This window comes from Prunus mume, linkage group LG2, assembly GCF_029339155.1.
Source record: "Prunus mume cultivar Tortuosa linkage group LG2, ASM2933915v1, whole genome shotgun sequence".
Taxonomy (NCBI): Eukaryota; Viridiplantae; Streptophyta; class Magnoliopsida; order Rosales; family Rosaceae; genus Prunus; species Prunus mume.
Genome location: NC_142699.1, coordinates 43,533,527 through 43,554,761, shown reverse-complemented (window position 1 = coordinate 43,554,761; position 21,235 = coordinate 43,533,527). Strand labels below are relative to the sequence as shown.

Sequence of the window (21,235 nt, the reverse complement as noted above, 5' to 3'; positions counted from 1 at the left end):
AATCAGTTTAAGATCACCTTTATGGGTGAAATTGGAAAATCAGCCTAGATGGGTGAAATTGATGGTGACTTCATGACCAAATATTTTCATGGACAATGATGAAATTGGCTTTAATGTAAGATCGCCTTTAAATATTACTCCAAAACTCCTATTAGTTATATGAAGAGAAGAAGCTTGCCATTTTCTGATCCGGTGTCTTTACTAATCTAATCTCTTCAAAATTTTAACCAAATCACGCACTGAGTTCAAAGCTTAACCTTAAGGCTCACAAGAATCGGGTTACATTTGAAAACTAGATTCAGAGAGGTAATTAAGTAATCAGAATACACTAAGAAACTAGATTAGGAGAGAAGTTGAATCTTCCCTTTTCTATTATTACTACAGCATGGAATAGTAATGAAATGTACTGTTTAAAACTCATGTTTCAATGTTTTCTATTTAAACCATACACTTCTTTTTGTTCACCCCAATACTTAAATTATTAAGCAGTAAGTTTTATTATTGTGTGAAAAGACAAAAAATGTCATCCAACTTAATAATTAACCCTAGCACATCTATACACCCCATACACCCCACTACTCTTCATATTAAGTTTTAGAAACCTCCTTCCAACTTCCTGTTTACAAAATCTCTCTCTCTCTCTCTCTCTCTCTCTCTCTCTCTCTCACAACAATACCCAAGTGTTAGAATTCCAGTTACAATTCTTGAAGAGAGGTTAAACTGTTTTCTTTCTCTAGAAAGTATTAAATTTCTAATTTGGGGTTTCATTTGTTTGTGTTTTTTATTTGTTGGGAACAAAGAAAATTGTGTGGTTTAAATAGAAAATCTATTTTAGTTCTTATATTTTCAGTTTGGGGTGTATTTAAGAGTAGTTTGGGAAGATAGTGAGGTTTTCTTAGAAATTGTGAAAATTTAAATTAAAAGTTAAGGTGAACTTAGAACATGGGGTAAACGAAGAGAAGTGTGAGGTTTAAATAAAAAATATACAAATATATAATAAACCCAATCCTAGACATGTATTTATAAAAAAATCTAAACACTATTTAAACATAGAAACACACCCAAAATCAACCCCAAAATCAACAATTGTATATTTTTTGGGTGTGTTTATAAATGAGTTTTGAGTGTGTGTAATGATGGGTTTTGGGTGTGTTTATAAAGTGTTTTGGGTGTTGGGTTTTTTTATAATTTCAGCTCTCATTTTGGGTGTTTTAGTAAAACTCCCTTAAAAATATATAAATTAAATTCTCTGATTGATTTGTTCCTGATATTTTTTTTAATAATAAAACACTAATAAATATAATGAACGACAATTATGAAAAGAATTTGTTGGAAATAATGCCCAAAAATAAGCCCATAGAATTGGACCCCAACAAAAAAGAAGGCCCATAGAATTGGAAAGGAAAAGTCATTTGCTTGTCAAAGTGAAGTCGTTTTGTCCAAGAAAACAGAGAGAGAGAGAGAGAGAGAGAGAGAGAATGGTGGGAGGAGGGATGAAGTAGATGAAGAAGATGATGGAGGAGACGAGCTCACGCTGGCTTCCTTCGTTCCTAGCGAAAGAAACCTGCGACACCACCAAATTAATTACAGGTTGTTCTTTTTCTTATTTTTATTTTTTAGGCAAAATTCACATTAGGGGTATTTTAGTAAATTAACGCTTCTTTTGAAACCAGCCTAGGGTTAGCATTCGCAACGGTAAGTTCAACCGCGTTAAAGCAGAGTTGGGTTTCCTAATAGCTTCAGGAAAGAAATCCTAATAGCTTTAGGAATGATATCCAAATAGCTTTAGGAATGAAATCCTATAACCTTCTCTTCCCTTCAATTTCATTTTCAATTTCAAACCCATCTCTCTCTCTCTCTCTCTCTCTCTCTCTCTCTCTCTCTCTGTTGTTCTCTGCCTTCTGCTCTCTACTTTGTGCTCGCTTTCTGCTCTCTCTGCTCTCTGCTCTTTGTTCTCACACTGCTAGTCATGAAGATCAGAGGAGTTTGGGCCCACAACTTCCATCAAGAATTGTCTCAATTCGACCACTGCCTGCATCGCTTCCCCGTCATCTCTTTTGATACCGAATTTCCAGGCTTTCTTCGCGACACTCCCCGAGACGCACTCGAAGATCAACGTTACGAAGATGTAAAATTCAATGTTGAATCCCTCAAATTGCTCCAGTTGGGATTCACTCTGTCCGACGCCCATGGCAACATTGGGGGAACTTGGGAATTCCACTTGTCTGGGTTCAATGAGAAATCTGACCCTCATGTTGTAGCTTCCATTTCTCTACTCAAAAGGAACGGTCTTGATTTTGCGAGACTTGGGCAATTTGGGATTTCTGTTATGGAGTTTGTGTTCGGGTTTCTGCGTGTCCTTAGAATCCACAGAGGGTTGCATGATTTGACATGGGTTTGCTTTCATGGCCTTTATGACCTGGCCTATTTGCTCAAGCTCTTGACCCAAAAGCCTCTGCCCGATTCAGTGGTGATGTTTGCTAAGGCTCTTGGTGTAGTTTTTGGAACCATTTATGATGTCAAATTCATGGCTCGCTACTGCCGGGGATTCTTTGGCGGTGAAATTGGATTGGCAAGGGTGGCCAAGCTTCTTGATGTAGAGCGTTCCGGTGAAGCTCATCAAGCGGGTTCAGACAGTTTGTTGACTGCCGCTGTGTTCTCCAAGATGAACGCAACGTTTAGGTCTGTGGCTGGGATGTCTCAAGGCTGCTTGTATGGAATTAGCCCAACAATCGTGCGATATTGGCAGCCCGCTCCTGTGATCCTCCGTCGCCCTTGCTTTCCTGTTGCAGCGCCTCGTGTCTACGGTGCTCGTCTCATTCATAGTCCTATTCTTCCCACTTATGTACACATGTAGTTAGTCCTGTTGCAGCACCTCGTGTCTACGGTGCTCGCCTCATTCATAGTCCTATTCTTCCCACTTATGTACACATGTAGTTAGTTTTGTAAATTCTGATTTTTTGGAGTTAGTGAACAGTCAAGTGACTAGCTGGCTGATCAGTATTCATTTTGTATGTACAACAATTTTTACACCAAAAGATTATAATACAATTCTTTAATTTCAGCCAAAATTTCCTACTTTATTTCTTTTTATTGCCAAAGTTTGGGTGGATTCAATTTGCATAGGGTTCTGATCTGTCGTGACTCATATGTTCTGTTTCACTTAATACTCTTTGTATAACATGTGTTTCTCTATTCTCAAAAAAATAACATGTGTATCTCTCATAAGAGTATGTTGAAATGGAAGAAATAAATGACACATATTATGCATTTGGCTGCATATGAAGAATATATTATCTTTTTCCAGTGCAGGGAAGGTGCCAAACTATTTGATACTCAGTGATCTTTATCATCATCTACAAGGAGAGCTTGAAGGCTGTGAAGTCAGTGCTGGACAATTCAAAGAACTCTCTAAGTTCCTTATGGAATCAAATGTTTTTCAGATTTACCAACATAAAGATGATGCTGATCTTTTTATAACTGGAAAAGATGCATGCTTGTTTGATCTTAAACGTGTTGAATCACATGAAGGCTGCGAACTCAATGGCGTTGCTTACAAGTTCGAAGCTTTCTGCACTAAGAGCATTAAGAAGTGTCTTGATTGTGTGCACGGATGATGTGAGTTGTCTCTTAGACTTTAGAATTGCTTTCAGTTGCATTCTCAGAGTCAAAAATTTGATATCTATAGCTGCTTTTTATGGTTTAAAATACTTTAAAGATAATGTTAGTTTAAAAAAATTGTTGATGTCTAATATTTCAAATATCTGATTTCTCATTTCAAAGTTTTTGAAAGTTAAGCAGTATTAGTGATAGCTTAGTTGATGAACACTGTGCCGCACCTTCCCATGTCTAATTAAGGTGCCGAAGAATGAAGCAAAAACACTAGGACCTAGAGCTAGAGGTGAAACTCTCATGATATATCAAGTTTCCTATCGTCAAAACTGGGGTATGAATGGTATAAACATTTAATTGTACATGAAGAATACTGACTTTATTTTGAAATACTCCTGTAATAATTTTCTAATGAGTGTGACGAAGTCATTGCATTCCATCTAATCAAGAATATGATCCGAAAAACTAAGTTGTTGAGGTTTTAACATATAGTGAAGGCCCCAATATTGTGTTGGAAGAAATCACATGATCTAAACAGAGTTGCTTCTCTATCTTATGATGTATGCACATAAAAGCCTGTCTTTGTCTGTTTGCATTCTTGTACTAAAAACATCAGGTTCTGGCAGCTCTTGCTTATGTTGCTTCTCTCAGCAGTGGAGTTTAGTTGTCATAAGTCACATTTGGTTGGGGCAAGAGATATGATATCTGTTGAGACCTGGCTAAAGTATCTAATGTGAGTCTTGGTCTACTACCTATTCTCTGTAACCGTAAATGCAATGGACTCGATACTGAGAAATTCTTAACTCCCAACACTTGGTTCCTCATTATACAAAATCACCTCCAGCTTCGGCATGTTATTCTGAAGCTTCAAGATAAGAACTCTCTTGAATCTGTGCCCATTATAATGAAGTTCTTTTTTACTGTTGCCCGTGTGAGGCATGGTGCAGAAATGCTTATTAATTATGGATTTCTCTCATCTCTGAGACCCTTGTTTGCTACTTGGACGGTAGGTCTTCTTACGTTTGTATTAATAAGAGAAATCCCAACTCAACTGAAAAAATTGAGAAGCCTCAGCAAATTTGGGGACTTGGTTTGGCAGTCATCACAGATATGGTTCAGTCTTTACGAGACAGTTCTGCTTGTTCTGATGTTGTGGAGAATGTAATACCTCACTTCTTTTCAGAGAAAGCCTATTTGATTTCTTACTATCTGAGTGCTCCATTCTTCCCGTCTGATGGTCATGACAACAAAAGACCTCAGGCTCAGCAGAGAAACTTCTCTTACTGATCTTTAAAGAAATTGAGCACACTCTCATTCTGATTTGCATGCTAGTAAAACATTGGAATTCATGGGTTAAGGCCTTGAAAGAAATGGACTCCCAGCTGAGAGAGAATAATATCCATCTTTTGGCCTTTATCTGACGGGGAACTCAACACCTTGGAGAATCTTCGAGTCTTAATGCTCCTCTTGTATGTCCTCCTATCCTTAAAGAGGAATTCAATGACTGCAAGAAACCATCATTTGTCGACAGTAGAAGTGGATGGTTTGCTCTTTCACCATTCAGTTCTGTGTCAAAACCAAAATTCTCTGCCGTTTCTACCACAACTGCGCTGGCTATTAAACTCAATCAACCGAAAATAGTGTATCTCAGTCATACTTATCCAACACTATTGTCCTTCAGATCTACAGAATTACTTTTCTTCTTTTGAAGTTCCACTGTTTACAAGCTGAGGGTGCTGCTAGAAGGGCGGAGGAGGTGGGGTTTGTTGATCTTGACCATTTTCCTGAGTTTCCAATGCCTGAAATCTTACATGGCTTACAGGTAACATGACAATTTTTATTCTTTAATTAGGTTTTTTTTTTTTGGGGGCTAATCTTTTAAGATCTTGAGATGTCCCAAAGTGTGGCTTTGATTTGTTTCATTATGCAAAAAGTTTCTGGTCTTCAAAGTACTTAAAACTAAGTGTTGAGGTGACTTTCTTTTTTGACGTTGATATGTTATCTCTGATTTAGGATCAAGCAATTACCATTGCTACAGAGCTGTGGGGATTAAAGATCAAATGAGATTCTAATAGAAGTGCAGAGTATCTGTTGTTTATTGCTACAAATAATGGAGATGGCCTTGCACATGGAACTTTGTGTTCTACAAATATGCAGCATAAGACCTGTGTTAGGGCGTCAGGAGGATTTTTCAAAGAACTTTTAACAACAGGTAAACGCCATGCTTTCTCCTAGATATATTTTGTAGCGACGGAGAGACATGCTTTCTTCAAATCATCTGTGAAGTCCTTGAAACAAATAACGTCTGTTATCTATCCCGGATTGTTACAGGCCGAAGAGTTTTTGTGAGAGAAATTCTTGTGCATATAGGTAAAAACTTAAAACTGTAGGCTTTGGAAGAAAAATGTAAAAACTAGTGTGTATTGCTTAAATCAATGGCTTTAGAAATATTCCACAGGCATATAAAATTGTGCTATTTCTTTTAGCCATTCGTTTTATATATATTTCGTTTGAGAAAGGTTGTGGCTCTATGATGGAGAAGATTTCTTAAATCCATGGCCATTCATGATTGTCGCATGAGAATTTTCAGCCAACATTTGTTCTTTGAATTCACTGTTTCTAATTTTCCTTCTCATCAGCGTTATTGGCAGCCCGTGCCTGTGATCCTCCGTCGCCCTTGCTTTCCTGTTGCAGCACCATGTGTCTACGGTGCTCGTTGTATTCATAGTCCTATTCTTCCCACTTATGTACACATGTAGTTAGTTTTGTAAATTCTGATTTTTTGGAGTTGGTGAACATTCAAGTGACTAGCTGGCTGATCAGTATTCATTTTGTATGTACATCATTTTTTACACCAAAATATTATAATACAATTCTTTAATTTCTGTCAAAATTTCCTACTTTATTTCTTTTTATTGCCAAAGTAAATGGGGTATTTTACCTAGTTTCTGACTCAGATACAAGAAACTTGAATCTTAAGCTCTTGTTTTGAATATGAAGAATGTGACCTTGGAATTGCAAGTCTCTTTAACGTTCTGTCTTTAGGTCTTTAGTTGTAGAGAATTTCCCTTGATCTCCCTTCCCCTCTCCGCAAAATGTAACACCAATCATTTTGTATAAACAAACTATTTTTTACAACTACTTTTTCGCCATTCTTTCCACCATTTTCTGAACACCCATAGTATTTTAATCCCTTGATAATCTGTTTCTTGCCATGATCTGTTGCTAGATGTTTTATCTTTCTTTCCATTGCCATGCTTTATGATTTTCCAGATATAATTCTTTTGTGGTAGGCTACATTAGAGCATCTATTAGCGATGGTATTTCATATATCATCTTCTGTTGTTCTGTGGTAACTTTTTGATGACACTCAGGATAGTAGCCAATTCCAAGCCATGTCCAAAGTGTAAAAGGGTGCCATGACATGCACACCACCTTGCAAATTTGAATTTTGATGGTATGCTTTCTGCTTGCTTTTTTTTCCCTTCATGGAAATTGATAGTTTTTTGAAAACATATCTGATTAATGAATAATAGCATTGTATCATTCACATTGAGAATAGAAATATTGTTTGAGGAAACTTTTCTATTGCTTATTCTCTTATATTGTTAAGTTATATCTGGTTCTAAATGAATTATATGTATCTTGCAGGCTATGCCTTGGTGCGTGGTCAGATCATGGTGAGAGGACATGTGGTTTCTATGCTTGTAACCGCTATGAAGCAGCTAATAAAAAGGGAGTTGTAAGGATTTTACAGTTTCTTTTTGCTCATTCTGAGAATTTGTTCTTCTTCTTTGCCTTTTGGAAGCTTAGTTTTATTTTCTTCTGTTTATAAGAGTTTGTATTGTGGTTTGTAGTATGATGAAACTGAGAGAAGAAGAGAAATGGCAAAGCATTCTCTGGAGAGATACACTCATTATTATGTTTGTTGGGCAAGAAATCAGTTGGTATTCACAATTCTGTTTTCAAATTATCCTCTGTTTGTTCTGCTATGCTTTGAATTCATTCATTTCTTTTCTTAATGTTATAGTACCCTGGCTATGTATTTTTTTTTGGGTCAACTACATAAAAGTGTGGAAGCCTCCTGAATTTGTAGTATTTGTCTGTGTATTGTTCTTCTGTTTTATGGATTTTATTGTCTCAGCCTTAATGTTGCTCTTGATGGACCCATACAAATGTCCTATTCTCATTTAATTATTCACTAAAATCTTTTTGGTCTTCCTTGGCAGTCAAGGCAAAAAGTTCTTGCGGATTGGCATCAAATGCAAACTGTTAATGTATCTGTACTTGCGGAAAAAAAATTGTACATGCGCACATACATACGGACATGGGTTCATGTGTTTGCTATCTTCATTCTTCAATGGAGTAAGATGGTAACAAATGTGTTCAAAACACAAATAATCTTAGTACTCATCTTTCTACTGTATTGTGGAACTAGAACCATATTTAAAACTTTTTGCAAATTTGGAATGTTATGGTGAATGGAACGTTCTACTTATTTTATTCATAGATCCAATGCTACAAATTAAGTTTAGTTTAAGGTTAACAACACAAACATGAGGTTTTATGTGTTTTCACTTTGGACCTTTAGATTTCAGAATTTAGAGGTGAAGTTGTAGTTGTACGGAAACCCCTTCATGTGAACTGATAGCCTGAATTTAGAGGTGTTACTTCCCTAGCTATCATGGAACTGTGTGAAGTACTCTGTATTAACTTTATTGACAGCCTGCCTATTTTTTCCTCAGATGGAGAAGCTTAGTGACATTCAGCGAGGACCTGAGTCACAGCTCAAGTTCATAACTGATACCTGGCAGGTGGTGAACTACCATCATTTTTGTTAGATATATACAGATTTATTTTCTTTTAAATATGTGAAAGGAATTATAGTGCACAGTGTAGCTATAAGACAGATTAGAATTGCTTTGCCATGGAATGCTGGCAAATTTTGTTTTGCCATGAAATGCTGACAAATTTTGTTTTGCCTCACTTCTTTTCAGAGAAAGCCTACATGATTTCTTACTATCTGAGTGCTCCAGTTTTCCCATCTGATGGTCATGACAAGAAAAGACCTCAGGCTCAGCAGAGGAACTTCTCTTACTGATCTTTAAAGAAACTGAGCACACTCTCATTCTGATGTGCCGTGTGCTAGCAAAACATGGGAATTCATGGGTTAAGGCCATGAAAGAAATGGACTCCCAGCTGAGAGAGAAAAGTATCCATCTTTTGGCCTTTATCAGCTGGAGAATCTTCGAGTCTTAATGCTCCTCCTATTCAATTTTTTCATTCGCATTCTTGTACTTGACTTCTGGTTGCAACAAAGTCCAAGCTAAAGATTTCGTCACTTTCTTAGGGTTTGATCAATCACCTGTGACACTGGTTTAGAACATAAAAGATTTATTTAAAATGTTAAAACAATTAAAAACATAAAATTAATAGTGCATCTGTATTAAAATTAATCAACCCAACCATTGAAACATTTCTCAAATTCAACTCCCGAAAACGAAAAACACAAAAACAAGGTGACGTTGCTTTTATCAAAATTAGTTTCTTCCACGGCATAAGGGAAATACACATGATATTTTTCTAAGTTCTTGTGCCCTAATATCCTTGAGTAAGAGTAAACTTGCAGCGTAAGTATCCACATGATTGTCAAGATAACAATGCACCGGCAACGTAACTCTGGTTTCGTTGATCTGCTTCGTTTGAAGATTGTATATAGCCAGATATTGGCATCGACCATGCTTTCGGTACTTCACAAGGAGTTCATCATTCGTTTTAAAGCCCAACGGTACAGGAGACCTTCCAGGAAACCAAACAGTGTGCAGCTTGTTTAAACACTTCTCCTGGAGAACCCATATGTCGATGCGGTTGTCTGCCTCACTTTCCATTAAGCAAACTGACTCCTTGTAAGGCTGAATGTCATTGGAACTATCAAGATAGTATTGAGGGCTCTCCCAAATACCCTCTGGCAGTAACACTTTTTCAAATACCTCACTGCCGGTATCAAACGACACAAGATGAAGGCTACAATCCCTTTCCGCTCGCATAATCCAGTATGCTACCCCATTAGAAACTGCATGTCCAAAACTCCAATCCATGGAAATTATCCAAGGAGGAAGTACACCAATGATCTTCCAAGAGTGTGTACTTAAACTGTAAACCTCCACTTCAATGTAGTGCTGCCGATAAATCGTCACCAACCTTACTACTTTATAGTCGTTGAGCCCGGGGTTGAACCCGAATGCAAGAACACAGTGATATTCGGAATTGGGAGGGCAAGAAAGGTTGGTGTCTGGAAGGCCGACATATTTCATTATTGATGGGTTACATATGCTTACAGGACTATTCAAATCCGGACTGCTAGATGATAGACAAAGTAAACCATTGCTTGAACCATGTAGCCGTAAACCTCCCATGTCCAAGCATCTTGCCTTAAATGTTTCATTAAAGAAAATGGAATGGCGAATTTTGGGTTTGCCTTCATTGCACTGGAGGCCAACTAGAAAAGTGTGGTTAAGGTTTTTGACATAACTATTAACATGTCTGCCAATAAAACTCGAGCTTCCAATCAAATCACTCCATGACTTGCAGACACACATAAACCGAGCAAGGGATTTTACCGGTAGTCTTAGTAGGATGTGGATCAAGATTTCTTCGGGGATGTAAATGGAATTCTCGTTGCTTGTGGACCTCATCCTGAGGAAGATACAATAGAGAAATAAATTAGAAAACAAACTCGGGAAACAAATCTAGACCCAGTGCTACAGGGAAGAAGAAGAAAAAGGAAAGACGTTTGCATCAAGAGGAGTTCTTGTTCGTCAAATATTAACATGTAGACCAGCTTATAAACAGTTCTTGAACTCTAAAAATCTCATACCAAAACACACATGTAATGTGATAACATGGCATGCAGCACATATCAAAATCACTTTCAAGAGAGAGAAACGCACACGTACTGTTTTATGTCGAGTGTTTTTCAACATCAATCCTTAACATTTGTAATATATTAATTAATTATTGTATGCAGCAAAGAAAAATATAAGCAGTGGCAAACTTAGATAGAAGACAAATTGTTGTGTCCTTGGTTGGAGCAAGAACACCGTACGTGAAAAGCAAAACCTATGAAGAAACCCAACATATCTAAAGAAATACACCCTTACCTGAGAAGCTTGGCTATTGATTATGAGATTTCAAGACAAGGGAAGGGACCATATATATGGGAAAGGAGAGAGGGCAGGGAGAGAAAAATAAAAAACCCTAACATTTATATATATTGGATTCCGAGTCTCTGCATTTAGAATTTGTACATTTACCCGTATTTCGTGAAATCTAGGCCAATCAAATAATCTAATGGAAGAAATATACACCTTACCTGTTTTAAGATGTCGCTGACCAATCAGAAAAGCTGACTTCCAAGTTGAAAAAGGAAAGGTCACTTCGATGCAAATTGGGCCGATTGTAATAACCCGATGGACTTGTAACATTATAAACCTCTAAGTGATGATTACATATGCATATAGATGACGCAACATGACAAAAGATTGATTAAAATCTTAGTTTAGAATATGTAACTCTGGAATCTATCAAAAAAATATGAGGAAACCTTATTTAATAAATTGGAATAGCAAAACATAACCCTAGCCACGGGTTAAATCTATTTAAATACTCCTAGAAACTCTAGGAATAAACAAAGAATTAAAATAAGAAAATAACAAAGTTTTCAAAAAATGTGAAAACTTTAAAGCAAGATTTCGGGCTAGAAACTTTAAATACTTCTACATGCTCCCACGCTTATAATTTAACAATTTAAAAGAAGAAGAAGAAAAAACCTTGATAAAAAGAAAAGGAAAAAATATCAATTGGTACCCGAAGAACCACAATAAGAGATTGGGTTTGCCCATGCAAAAACATAAAATAAAAAGAAAAACCCAATTAGTCTCTTTTGGTTGTCCTAGGTAGAGCAGCTAGCAGAAAGGAATAAACTTTCCAACAACAAGAGATTTGGGCTTGTCAAACCTAACAATGCTTAAAACTTAAAAATACAATGTCAAGACTCAAGATCTTGTACAAACGTATGATTTTGTCATCAAACTGCATGCAGAAATTTGGTGAAAAGTAAAAGGAAGGCAAACTTATTAGAGTTGGACACGCTATTTACATTTATAATTTGTATTATATTTAGTGAAAGTAGACGACAGTCTTCATAATTTCTTTGAGAGTGAAAGTGAGAGACTGTGCGATAGTTTGTAAACTTTATTTTTAGAAAGAAAATTCATTCATAGAACTAAAGACGTATAAAGAGAGACGTGATACAATAGCCTCATTAAAACTTTTTTAGGACAACCTCATGGGGCAAATCCCAAAGGAGGAAAGAGTACCACACATGTCATGGACTAACAAGAGAGTCTAATTCAGGTCACTTTGAACCATTACAATAAAAGAACAAATCAAAAACGAAAACTAACACAAAGACCTTCAACAAGAACCGCAACTAAAGACCAACACAGTAGACCCCACAAGAGAGGACCGCATAGAAACTCCAAATAGTAAACCCACAGGAGAGGATCGCATAACATCCCAACTGTCAAAAAAAGCCTTCTATAAGCAAAAGTCTTTTGACACCCACACAAACTACAAGGCACACCATAATATAAACCAAGAGAGAACATGGAGGAGGAAACCGAAACAACATTAAAAGGACCCTTGAGAATCACTTCACTTCAACTTCAGAACCTGACAAAGAAAACTTCCTATGACCAAACATAGTTCTTAGATCGGTGCAGAGTAAAGAAGAGCACCACATCCCAACAACTACCACCAGCATCGCTCTGCGTTGCCGTTGAAACAGAGACAAAATATTAGCCACCAAGTATTACAACTCTCCGAGGAAAGACACAATCCAGCGTCACTACTGTCACCGCCACGAAACAAAGACAACACAGTCACCTAGAACACTACAAAAACAACCAAATAAAACAAACAAACAAACAGGACTTAGATCCAAAGCAGATTTAGACTATCTAGGGAGGGGAAGGGGAAGAGAAGAGGGGATATGAGGAAGGGAAAATATGGGAGAAAAAGAAGGGGAGATGAGGAGAGGAATGAGAAAATGGGCGGAGGGGAGGAGGGGCAGTGGCCACCTCCCCCCTTAGCTTCCTTGTGGTTAGTTGTGGGCAAGGAGAAAAGAGACCAGGGTGCTACTAGGTTTTGTTTTTTTTTGTTTTTTGGTTTTTTTTTTTTTTTTTGTGTCTAGCTTATTACCCAAATTATTTGGTATCTTGTAGACTATAATGATGATTGCTTGTAACGATTCGTCTTTCAACAACTTACGGCTAAGTGCTTTTATCAATGCCCTCGAATATTGACGAGAAGCCATTTTCTAGTCCATGCCAGTTTTCATCATCGCTTTGAACTCTTCAAAACTTACCCGTCTATCCTAGTAAGGCCCCGTTTGGGATTGCTTTTTTTGGCCAAAAACCTGTTTCACTTTAAAGTTAAGCAGTTTAAGGTGTTTGGTAAAAATAAAATATTTCGATTATTTTAAAGCAGTGGCCTTTTGTGAGTTTTAAGCGGACTACAGGTTGCTTTTCAAAGTGCTTTCAAAATAAGCAGAGATGAACCTTTAATGAATTTTTTAATTCCCAAAATACTATCAATCATTTAAAAAATGACACCACCTCCACTTCCACATCCAACTCCACCACTTGCACCACCACATTCACTTCCTCCACAACCACCGCCACTGCCATCACCACCTCCACCACTACCTCCTCCACCTTCACCTCCACCACCACCACCACCACTACCACTACAACCACCACCTCCTCTAAAACTTCCACATCCACCACTACCTCCACAACCAACACCACCACCATGGTGCCACCTCCACCACCACCTCCACAAGCGTCATCCCCACCACCACCACCACCACCACAACCACCAACTCCACCTTCATCACCACCACCACCTCCACTCCATCACTACCACATGATTAGTACATAATACTTTTAACATCATGTCTATTTTAGTCATTATTCACAGTTACAACAATTTTATATTAAAATTTACCAAACGGTTTTGACATTGCTTTTTGTACTATGACACTTTAAAAATATTGTTTACCAAACATGGAGTGATTTACTTTACACTAATTATTTTCAAAGCACAGTGAACAACTTTTTAAAAGTGACAGAATCCCAACCTGGGCCTAAAACATGTGCACACACACGCACACAAACACACACGAAAAATTAGTAAAATTAAAAGTTGCTATACAACTAATCAGATGTTCGCATCTTGTTACTATGTTAATCCTAAATTTTAAAGAGGTTTTAAAGAGGATATTTAGTCATATACCGATTCTTAGCACTAATAATATAGATAAACCCTACACAATTTAATTTCTATAAACAAACCCAAAAAATGACAGCTAGTCCTGTTGAATTTAATTTTGATTATTAAATTACTTTGATGCCCTATTGAATGTCTTGGGTATTTTTATGAGGTTTTGGGGTTGGGCTTGTTTTAAGAAATTGATGGCAGTTTTGTAATTTATAAGAAGTTAAAAGCGTCTTTGTTATGTTGTAAATGAGTTTTGGTTGTGTTTTTAAAATTCATTTCATAAAGGGTTTTTTTTTTATAAGTTGGGCCCCTATATTGGGTATAATAGTGAATCTCCCGATTTTAAACTCTAAAATGATATCCGAAAGCTATAAAAATTAAGTTGGTACCAGCAGTATTACTCAGAAAGAAAATGACATTAAGATACAACAGAACATTGCAAAAATGCTCTATAATTTTGTATAAATTTCACCCTCTACAATTTTTTTCTTTTCCATCTTTTTATTACCTTAAGTCCTATTTACAAAATAGATCTACTGTGTGACATATGTCAAATGGGGATTGTTAGTCAATTCTCTATTTTATGAGCCTTTGTAAGGATTTGGATCAAGCAGTCTCTTCACTAGTTCTTTTGCTTCCACAGAAACCTTTTTCCCTGTCTCCCTCTCAAAAGCTAGGATATTCTCTCACCGCTTCCCCTCATCCAGCTATGCAATATTTGAAAAAGATTGTAAGAGGGTGTATTGTCATTTTTCTAAATTTAAAATTTTCACTCTGGCCTAAGGACCTCATCGATCAGCATCAAAATTGTAGGTCCATTTGTGACAAGTAAGCAACAAGCTTCTGTTTTTATGGGCATGCTACAAGTTGGGTGACATTTGAAGCACAGAATAAATACTGTAGTAATATTTGACTCAAAAGACGATCGTTTAGGGGAACACTGACCATTGATTTTTATGATCACACATGGTATACAAGATATCCGTCTCTAGGTATGTAAGAAACAATGGAGGCCTGATTGTTCTTCATGTTTGAACATATATCTTTAAGGACTTGAGAGGGAAAAAATGGGGGTGCCTTTTTACTGAGATGAAACTGATGTGGTTAGACTAAAATAGTTCATCATTACACTAATACTTTACATTTCCAAAAGTTATCTGCAACTTCCTTTGTATAAAGGAAATTCACTGTACACAAAGTCAAATTATTCATCTTCAATCTTTTTCAGCCTTCACTTAATTTGGAGAAGATGAAGATGATTCAGAAGCAGCTTTATGTCTCCTCCTTATAGCTTGCTTGTAACGATTCGTCTTTCAACAACTTACGGCTAAGTGCATTTAGCATTGCCCTCGAATATTGACGAGAAGCCATTTTCCAGTCCATGCCAGATTTCATCATCGCTTTGAACTCTTCGAAACTTATCCGTCCATCCTAGTAAAACACACGCGCACAGACACACACGAAAAATAAGTAAAACGAAAAGTTGCCATACCACTAATCCGATGTTCACATACTGTTATGACGTTAATCCTAAATCCTAAACTCTAAAATGATATCCAAAAGCAGAAAAATGAAGTTGGTACCAGCAGTATTACTCAGAAAGCAAATGAGTAGGGTTGAGAGTTACCTTGTCCAAGTCAACATCAAATATGATGTCTTGGATAACCTGCTCATTTGCTGGGCCAAGTTTGTCGTCTAGCAATGCTTCTCTCAACTCATCGAACTCAACATAGCCGCTGTCATTCTTGTCAAAGTAGGTAAAAGCTTGATGGAGAAGTTCATCGTTGTCTATCTTTCTCAAGTGAACTGACACAACAACGAATTCGTCGCAGTTCAGTGTGCCAGTTCCATCACCATCCGCCTTTTTGACATATACAGGAAGGTTGTTAGATAAGGAAATATAATACAATGATAATTAAGAAAAAATTGGATGATGGCTACTATAAGTAAAAGACACACAGAGCAACAAAGGGCATTCATGAGGATATGTATGCATAATACGAATTGAAACAGAAGCGAAAGTTCTGAATTTTATTTTTCAGAAGTTTAGAAATTGATAGAAAGTACTAGTGAATGTGGAAAAGAACATAAAAAACATGAAATGGTGTCAAGCAAATAAACTCACAGCATCAATTAACATCTGCACATCAGGATCAGTGACATGGTGTCCAATCTTCACAAGACCATCTCTAAGTTCTTCAAAATTCAAGTTTCCATTATTATCAATGTCCATCATATTGAATAACTGTCTGATCCCATCTATTTGATCGTCCGGCAAGTTGTCTGCCACCACCTGAAGCGACAAACAATTGAAATTAATAATGCTCGTAGAAGAGCTACCTTTAGCAATTATGTGACAGAAAAGAGATTTGGGAACTTACTCTGAGAACTTTCTTCTTGAACTTACTCATCAATGAGAACTGCTTGATCCTTAATGTGACATTTCCTCCCAGAGGAACATTGGGAACTTGATTCGCATGTCGTATCCAGGGATGATCTTCATATCGGATGCCAGAAAATTATTAGTATAATTTTTTGCGCAGTCCAACTCAGAATGATTATGTGAAGGAAAAGTAGACATTGCAGTGGTAGTCAAAATTAAAATTCTATGAGCATATGAGCAAAAGAAAAAGAAAAAGAGAAAAAAAGTGTTCCATACTTGAGCAAAACAAATTGCAAAAATGCTCTATAATTATTGTTTATCTTTTATTACCTAATTAAGTCCTATATACATAAATAGATCTACTGGCTCAAGTATGTCAAATGGGGATGGCTAGTCAATTCTCTATTTTGCACAAGTGGTAAGTAGTTTCACGACCTCCTTATTCTGAGATTTCCACAAGCATATGTAAAAATTCACATACCAAGGACTTCTTCAACTCCAAGCCTGTTGAAAGGATTTGGATCAAGCATTCTCTTCACTAGTTCTTTTGCTTCGTCAGAAACCTTTTTCCATGCCTCCCTCTCGAAATCTATGCTACCCCGAACGATTGCCTGTGCAATTCCTTCCTCAGATTCTGGACAAGGTATAAATACAACATTAGAAGACACTCTGGAAAATTATATCACACCCATTTTGTGCACATGTCATATGCATTGAAATTAAACAGATATATCAGAATCAAATGTAAATTGAACCACATCAAAAATTGAATATAGAGTTACCTGCCCAAAATGGTGGAACTCCACAAAGTAGGATATAAAGGATAACCCCTGCACTCCAAACATCAACTTCAGGCCCGTAATTGCGCCGCAAGACCTCCGGAGCCATGTAATATGGACTTCCAACAATTTCACTGAATCTCTGACCTAAATTGGCAACATTGTGCATCAGTCACATGAAAACCTAGAAAGCAATGAAACAGAACAAAAAAAAAACAGAGGATGGAGCAGAAGTCATGTTTTAAAAGATACCTTTCTCAAAAAATATTGAAAGGCCAAAATCAATTGCCTTTAACTGAGCATTTTCACTGCTATCTGTAAACAGGAAATTCTCCGGTTTCAGGTCCCGATGTATCACTCCATTCTGGTGGCATACCTGCAAAAATTGACACAATCATCATTTTTCAAGTGGCAATATATATATATATATATATATGTTATTTAAATTACTAAACTAAAAAATGAAAAGTTTACCTTGCAAATCTCAAGAATTGTTCTGGTGACAGTGGCAGCAGCGCGCTCTGTGTAATGCCCCTTCGCCACAATCCTATCGAAGAGCTCGCCGCCCTCACAAAGCTCCATGACGAGATAAACTGCCTCTTTGTCCTCATAAGCCTCTTTGAAGCTGACAATATTCGGATGCTTGGGCAAACGGCGCATGATCTCAGCCTCCCTCCTCACATCCTCGACGTCAATCTCCGTCTTCAGCTTGCTCTTCGCTATCTTCTTGCACGCAAGCAACTCCCCCGTCTCCCGGTGGGTGCATCTGTAGGTAATTCCAAACTCCCCTCGCCCCAATTCCTTGCCAAACTCGTACTTGTCAAAGATGTTGTTCCCTGCGGTCTTGTCCAGCACCCAGATGATGCTGCGGTGGTGGACAGCGGCCGGAGCCGCCACCGAAGACTTGCGTGGCGAGTCGTGTACGCATTGAGGCAAGGGTTTGATGATATCTTTGCTTCGTTTGTGGTAGACGCCCGCCTTCGCAGGTGTGCATACGCAGCTTCCCATGGGAATGAGGTGGGGGGTAATTTGGTCAATTAAGTTTTCAATACCCCATGGAGAGAGAGAGAGAGAGAGAGAGAGGAGCAGAATTCTAGAAGGCGAGAAATTGAAGACGCACACTAATTTTGGAACATCTTTGCGTTTGGGAAATAGTTTTTGAAAAACAGTTCGTTTCGGTTTTAAGGCGTCCCGCCATTTTCTAATTCGAGCTGTCTGGTTTCTGTCAGATTTGACGGCAAAACGTTAGTATTGTCGTTCTCTTGTGGACTCGTGCGAAGTAACGCCGTCAACCCAGTCAAGTATGGTCTAGGTGGAAGAAAAACTTGTCAATTCCAAAGTAGATGACAACAATCACCCTTGCCTTTTCTTTTCTTTTTTCTTCGTTTTCTCCTTGATATTTTGTTTAGAAATTGAAGGATCCTTGAAAATTTATAATCCTAGAGCAGAACAAGAGAAACCTCAAATACAATATGTCATATTTCAATTTGATGGCTGATGTAGTGAAATTTAGAAAGTTGCGTTTAAGTAGGAACTACTATTGATATATATATATATATATATATGAGTTTGGCGTTGTCAAATTTGCCATCAACCACTCTAGCCTTTATTCCAGGTGGGATTTACACACATCAGTTGGAAATGTCATTTGCTGTCAACTTTCTATTACCGTTCACTTGGCAAATATCTCGATTAGAGATGCCCTTAGAAAGCAATGACACATCGAAGTACATGCATTAAACAAATAGCTTCAACTATAATTGGTACTTCATAGCTATGACCATCATTTTTAAGATGTTACAGACTTGCTCTCGACTTCAAGTTCATGGGCTGGAGATAACCACTATTCGACAGAGACCCATATATGACATAAATTTGTTAACACAAACCATAAATAGATTGAGTTAGTTTCAAACGCTGACATGATTTTGGCACCATCGATACAAACTTGTTTACAGAAGAAAATCATTAATTTCTCACTTCTTAATACGCGTGTGTGTTGGCTGGATATGTCTAGGAATGCCGAAGGAAAAGCCTTTGGTCCTTCCTTTTAGGATGAGTGCACCGTGCACGGCGGCTTGCCACTACCTGAATCGAATGTCTAAGATGAGCCCTAACTTGATTCTTATCGAGCGTTTTGATATCAACATACGGTGTGCTCATCTGAAACTTTCATTTTTTCTAAGCTTGTGATTAAGGACTATCTCTTAAAATTGTCTATATTTTCACGTGACAATGCATGTCGAACATGTGCATGGTTGCAATGGAATTTGCCAGTCATTGCGTTTTAGGAGAAGGTTTGGAAAAGAGAGAAGAAGAAAGTTCTGGGGTTTGGTAAAAGAGATGATCGGTAAAAGAAAGAATTAATTTTTCTTCCAAAACTAAACTATTGCTTGTATAAAGAAAAATTATTATACTCCTAAACGTGTTCGTCACGTTCTTGCCGTGACATATTTCCCATTTGTTGGATTGAAAGATTTCAAGGATTTTCCTTGATTGCAAGTTGAAGTATAAACTACATGCTCTTTAATTGTCAAAATTGAACTAAAAATGTAGTTTGGCCTATTGGTAATAGCTACATTCACATTTTGTCTTCTCGTTTCTCTTTCAGACATGAACAGTTTCACATCTTGCTCGGAATTCGAAAAGCAAGTGGAAGTTCTGAGGATCAAGGAGTATTGAGATGAGAACGAAGGGAAACTTTATTGAAGGCTAGAGTATCAACAGCTCACAAACTGCAAGATTCTATATATTTACACAATAATCTAAATGATTGAGCTGTTGATACTAAATTACAAAAATTCAACTAAGTTAAAAGCGCTACACGAAATTGATACTTGTGCTTAATGTCCCATGCATTGATGTATTGTAGAATTTTGCTTACATATGATCCTAATTGGTAACCATGTACAGTTAGATCATCAAGCACACGATCACTTAAACCAACTAAGAGATAACTTTGAAAAGTACTAAATAAAATTAGGTTTTACTACATTTTACCCGTTGAGATTTCGAGGTCCCATAATTTAATTAAAAAATTGAGTTCTTTTTATTGTTTACCGACTTGAGCATCTAAATGTCTTTAGAAATTCATTGGCCGCCAAATAATTTTATTTTATTTTATAACAAAAATGCCCTAGACCGATGATGGGTGTGGGCTCCATGCTCTTCATATGTGGGTCCATTCTTGGGAACGTCATCATTTAACGGTTGACTAGACAAGAAGAAGAGTAAAATTAGTTCAATCGCAAAATGATATAGTGGAATGTACGAAAATGGAAACCCGACGGCCCATTTTGATAATACCCCAAACCTCACGTTGTAAAATACAATTAATTCATAAAATTACGTAGAATTTTCCTAACTGAAAGTGTGAGAATGAACGCCGGCCCAACCTCTCTACCTCTGTTTTTAGTGTATACAGACAAGACACTGAACACGTAACATTTTTTGCTTCAAGCCTGTAACAACAATTGCTAACGCCTTATATTTATTTATCATTTCTCAGCCTCCTTGGTTGGCTTCTCAAATCTCCCAAGCTTCTCAAAAATCTAGTCCTAGTCCAAGCATATACCAAATGTAGGATAAGTGTTATCCAACCTTAGACCAAGCCAAGCCAAGCCTAGGCAATCCCAAAGCATAGTCAATGCCAAGACAGTACTGTGTAACAAACAAGAGCCCATATTTATTTATCATTTCTCAGCCTCCTTGGTTGGCTTCTCAAAACTCCCAAGCCTCCTGTCTCTCAAATTCCTCCAAATTTATAGCTTTTGAGTTTCTCAACTTCTTGGTTTTATCAATCCCAGCATTGTAGATGTTACTTCAGTATTTTTGTTTTTTTCTTCTTTTCTTTGTGTTTGTCTTCAATCCTTTCTTATATACAGAAAATGATATTTTGGTTGATATCTAAATTTTTCCTATATTTATAAAAGGATCCATTTTTTAAATACTCTATAGACAAGCAAATAAAAATAAAATTATTTTTGTTGAGTGCATCTATAAATATGTAGAGTCTATTTTCGGCATCGTCGTGGGCCTTCAAAATCTAAAGGTCGGCCCCGTTTATAGATTCCTAATTACATGCCATGTAAAATAAGTACTACTGCCAATTCTGGCTGTT

At 37.1% G+C, this 21,235-nt stretch overlaps 4 protein-coding genes across 4 annotated transcripts; 2 read left to right on the top strand and 2 right to left on the bottom strand.

Moving 5' to 3' along the window:
- The first annotated feature begins 1,465 nt into the window (after positions 1-1,465).
- Positions 1,466-8,932, top strand: LOC148920458 (uncharacterized). The gene is made up of 8 exons (XM_089044763.1): positions 1,466-1,590; positions 3,308-5,434; positions 5,626-7,069; positions 7,264-7,354; positions 7,470-7,559; positions 7,842-7,977; positions 8,358-8,426; positions 8,610-8,932. Exons 4-8 carry the CDS (start codon positions 7,290-7,292, stop codon positions 8,622-8,624), a joined length of 375 nt encoding a protein of 124 aa, XP_088900889.1. The 5' UTR covers positions 1,466-1,590; positions 3,308-5,434; positions 5,626-7,069; positions 7,264-7,289; the 3' UTR covers positions 8,625-8,932.
- Positions 1,584-3,299, top strand: LOC148920459 (putative CCR4-associated factor 1 homolog 8). The gene has a single exon (XM_089044762.1). The coding sequence runs from the start codon at positions 1,970-1,972 to the stop codon at positions 2,855-2,857; it is 888 nt and encodes a 295-aa protein (XP_088900888.1). The 5' UTR covers positions 1,584-1,969; the 3' UTR covers positions 2,858-3,299.
- A 220-nt stretch (positions 8,933-9,152) lies between the features above and the next one.
- LOC103322500 (putative F-box protein At1g32420) lies at positions 9,153-10,307 on the bottom strand. The gene has a single exon (XM_008224425.2). The coding sequence runs from the start codon at positions 10,305-10,307 to the stop codon at positions 9,153-9,155; it is 1,155 nt and encodes a 384-aa protein (XP_008222647.2).
- Positions 10,308-14,892: 4,585 nt separating this feature from the next.
- LOC103322499 (calcium-dependent protein kinase 24) lies at positions 14,893-18,213 on the bottom strand. The gene is made up of 8 exons (XM_008224424.3): positions 17,590-18,213; positions 17,368-17,491; positions 17,119-17,262; positions 16,818-16,970; positions 16,335-16,450; positions 16,079-16,246; positions 15,581-15,814; positions 14,893-15,384 (listed from the first exon to the last, which is right to left on the bottom strand). Exons 1-8 carry the CDS (start codon positions 18,121-18,123, stop codon positions 15,226-15,228), a joined length of 1,632 nt encoding a protein of 543 aa, XP_008222646.2. The 5' UTR covers positions 18,124-18,213; the 3' UTR covers positions 14,893-15,225.
- Between the last annotated feature and the right edge of the window lie 3,022 nt (positions 18,214-21,235).

Bases quoted from the DNA above. Each gene is read 5' to 3' on its own strand.
- LOC103322500 (XM_008224425.2), bottom strand. From the start codon at position 10,307: ATGAGGTCCACAAGCAACGAGAATTCCATTTACATCCCCGAAGAAATC.
- LOC103322499 (XM_008224424.3), bottom strand. From the start codon at position 18,123: ATGGGAAGCTGCGTATGCACACCTGCGAAGGCGGGCGTCTACCACAAA. The intron at 16,451-16,817 runs GTATGTGAATTT...TCCGATATGAAG, and splicing joins TGGAGTTGAAGAAGTCCTTG to ATCATCCCTGGATACGACAT. The intron at 15,815-16,078 runs GTGAGTTTATTT...TATGTCAAAAAG, and splicing joins TGCAGATGTTAATTGATGCT to GCGGATGGTGATGGAACTGG.
- LOC148920458 (XM_089044763.1), top strand. From the start codon at position 7,290: ATGGTGAGAGGACATGTGGTTTCTATGCTTGTAACCGCTATGAAGCAG. The intron at 7,355-7,469 runs GTAAGGATTTTA...TGTGGTTTGTAG, and splicing joins CAGCTAATAAAAAGGGAGTT to TATGATGAAACTGAGAGAAG. The intron at 7,978-8,357 runs GTAAGATGGTAA...TTTTTTCCTCAG, and splicing joins TATCTTCATTCTTCAATGGA to ATGGAGAAGCTTAGTGACAT.
- LOC148920459 (XM_089044762.1), top strand. From the start codon at position 1,970: ATGAAGATCAGAGGAGTTTGGGCCCACAACTTCCATCAAGAATTGTCT.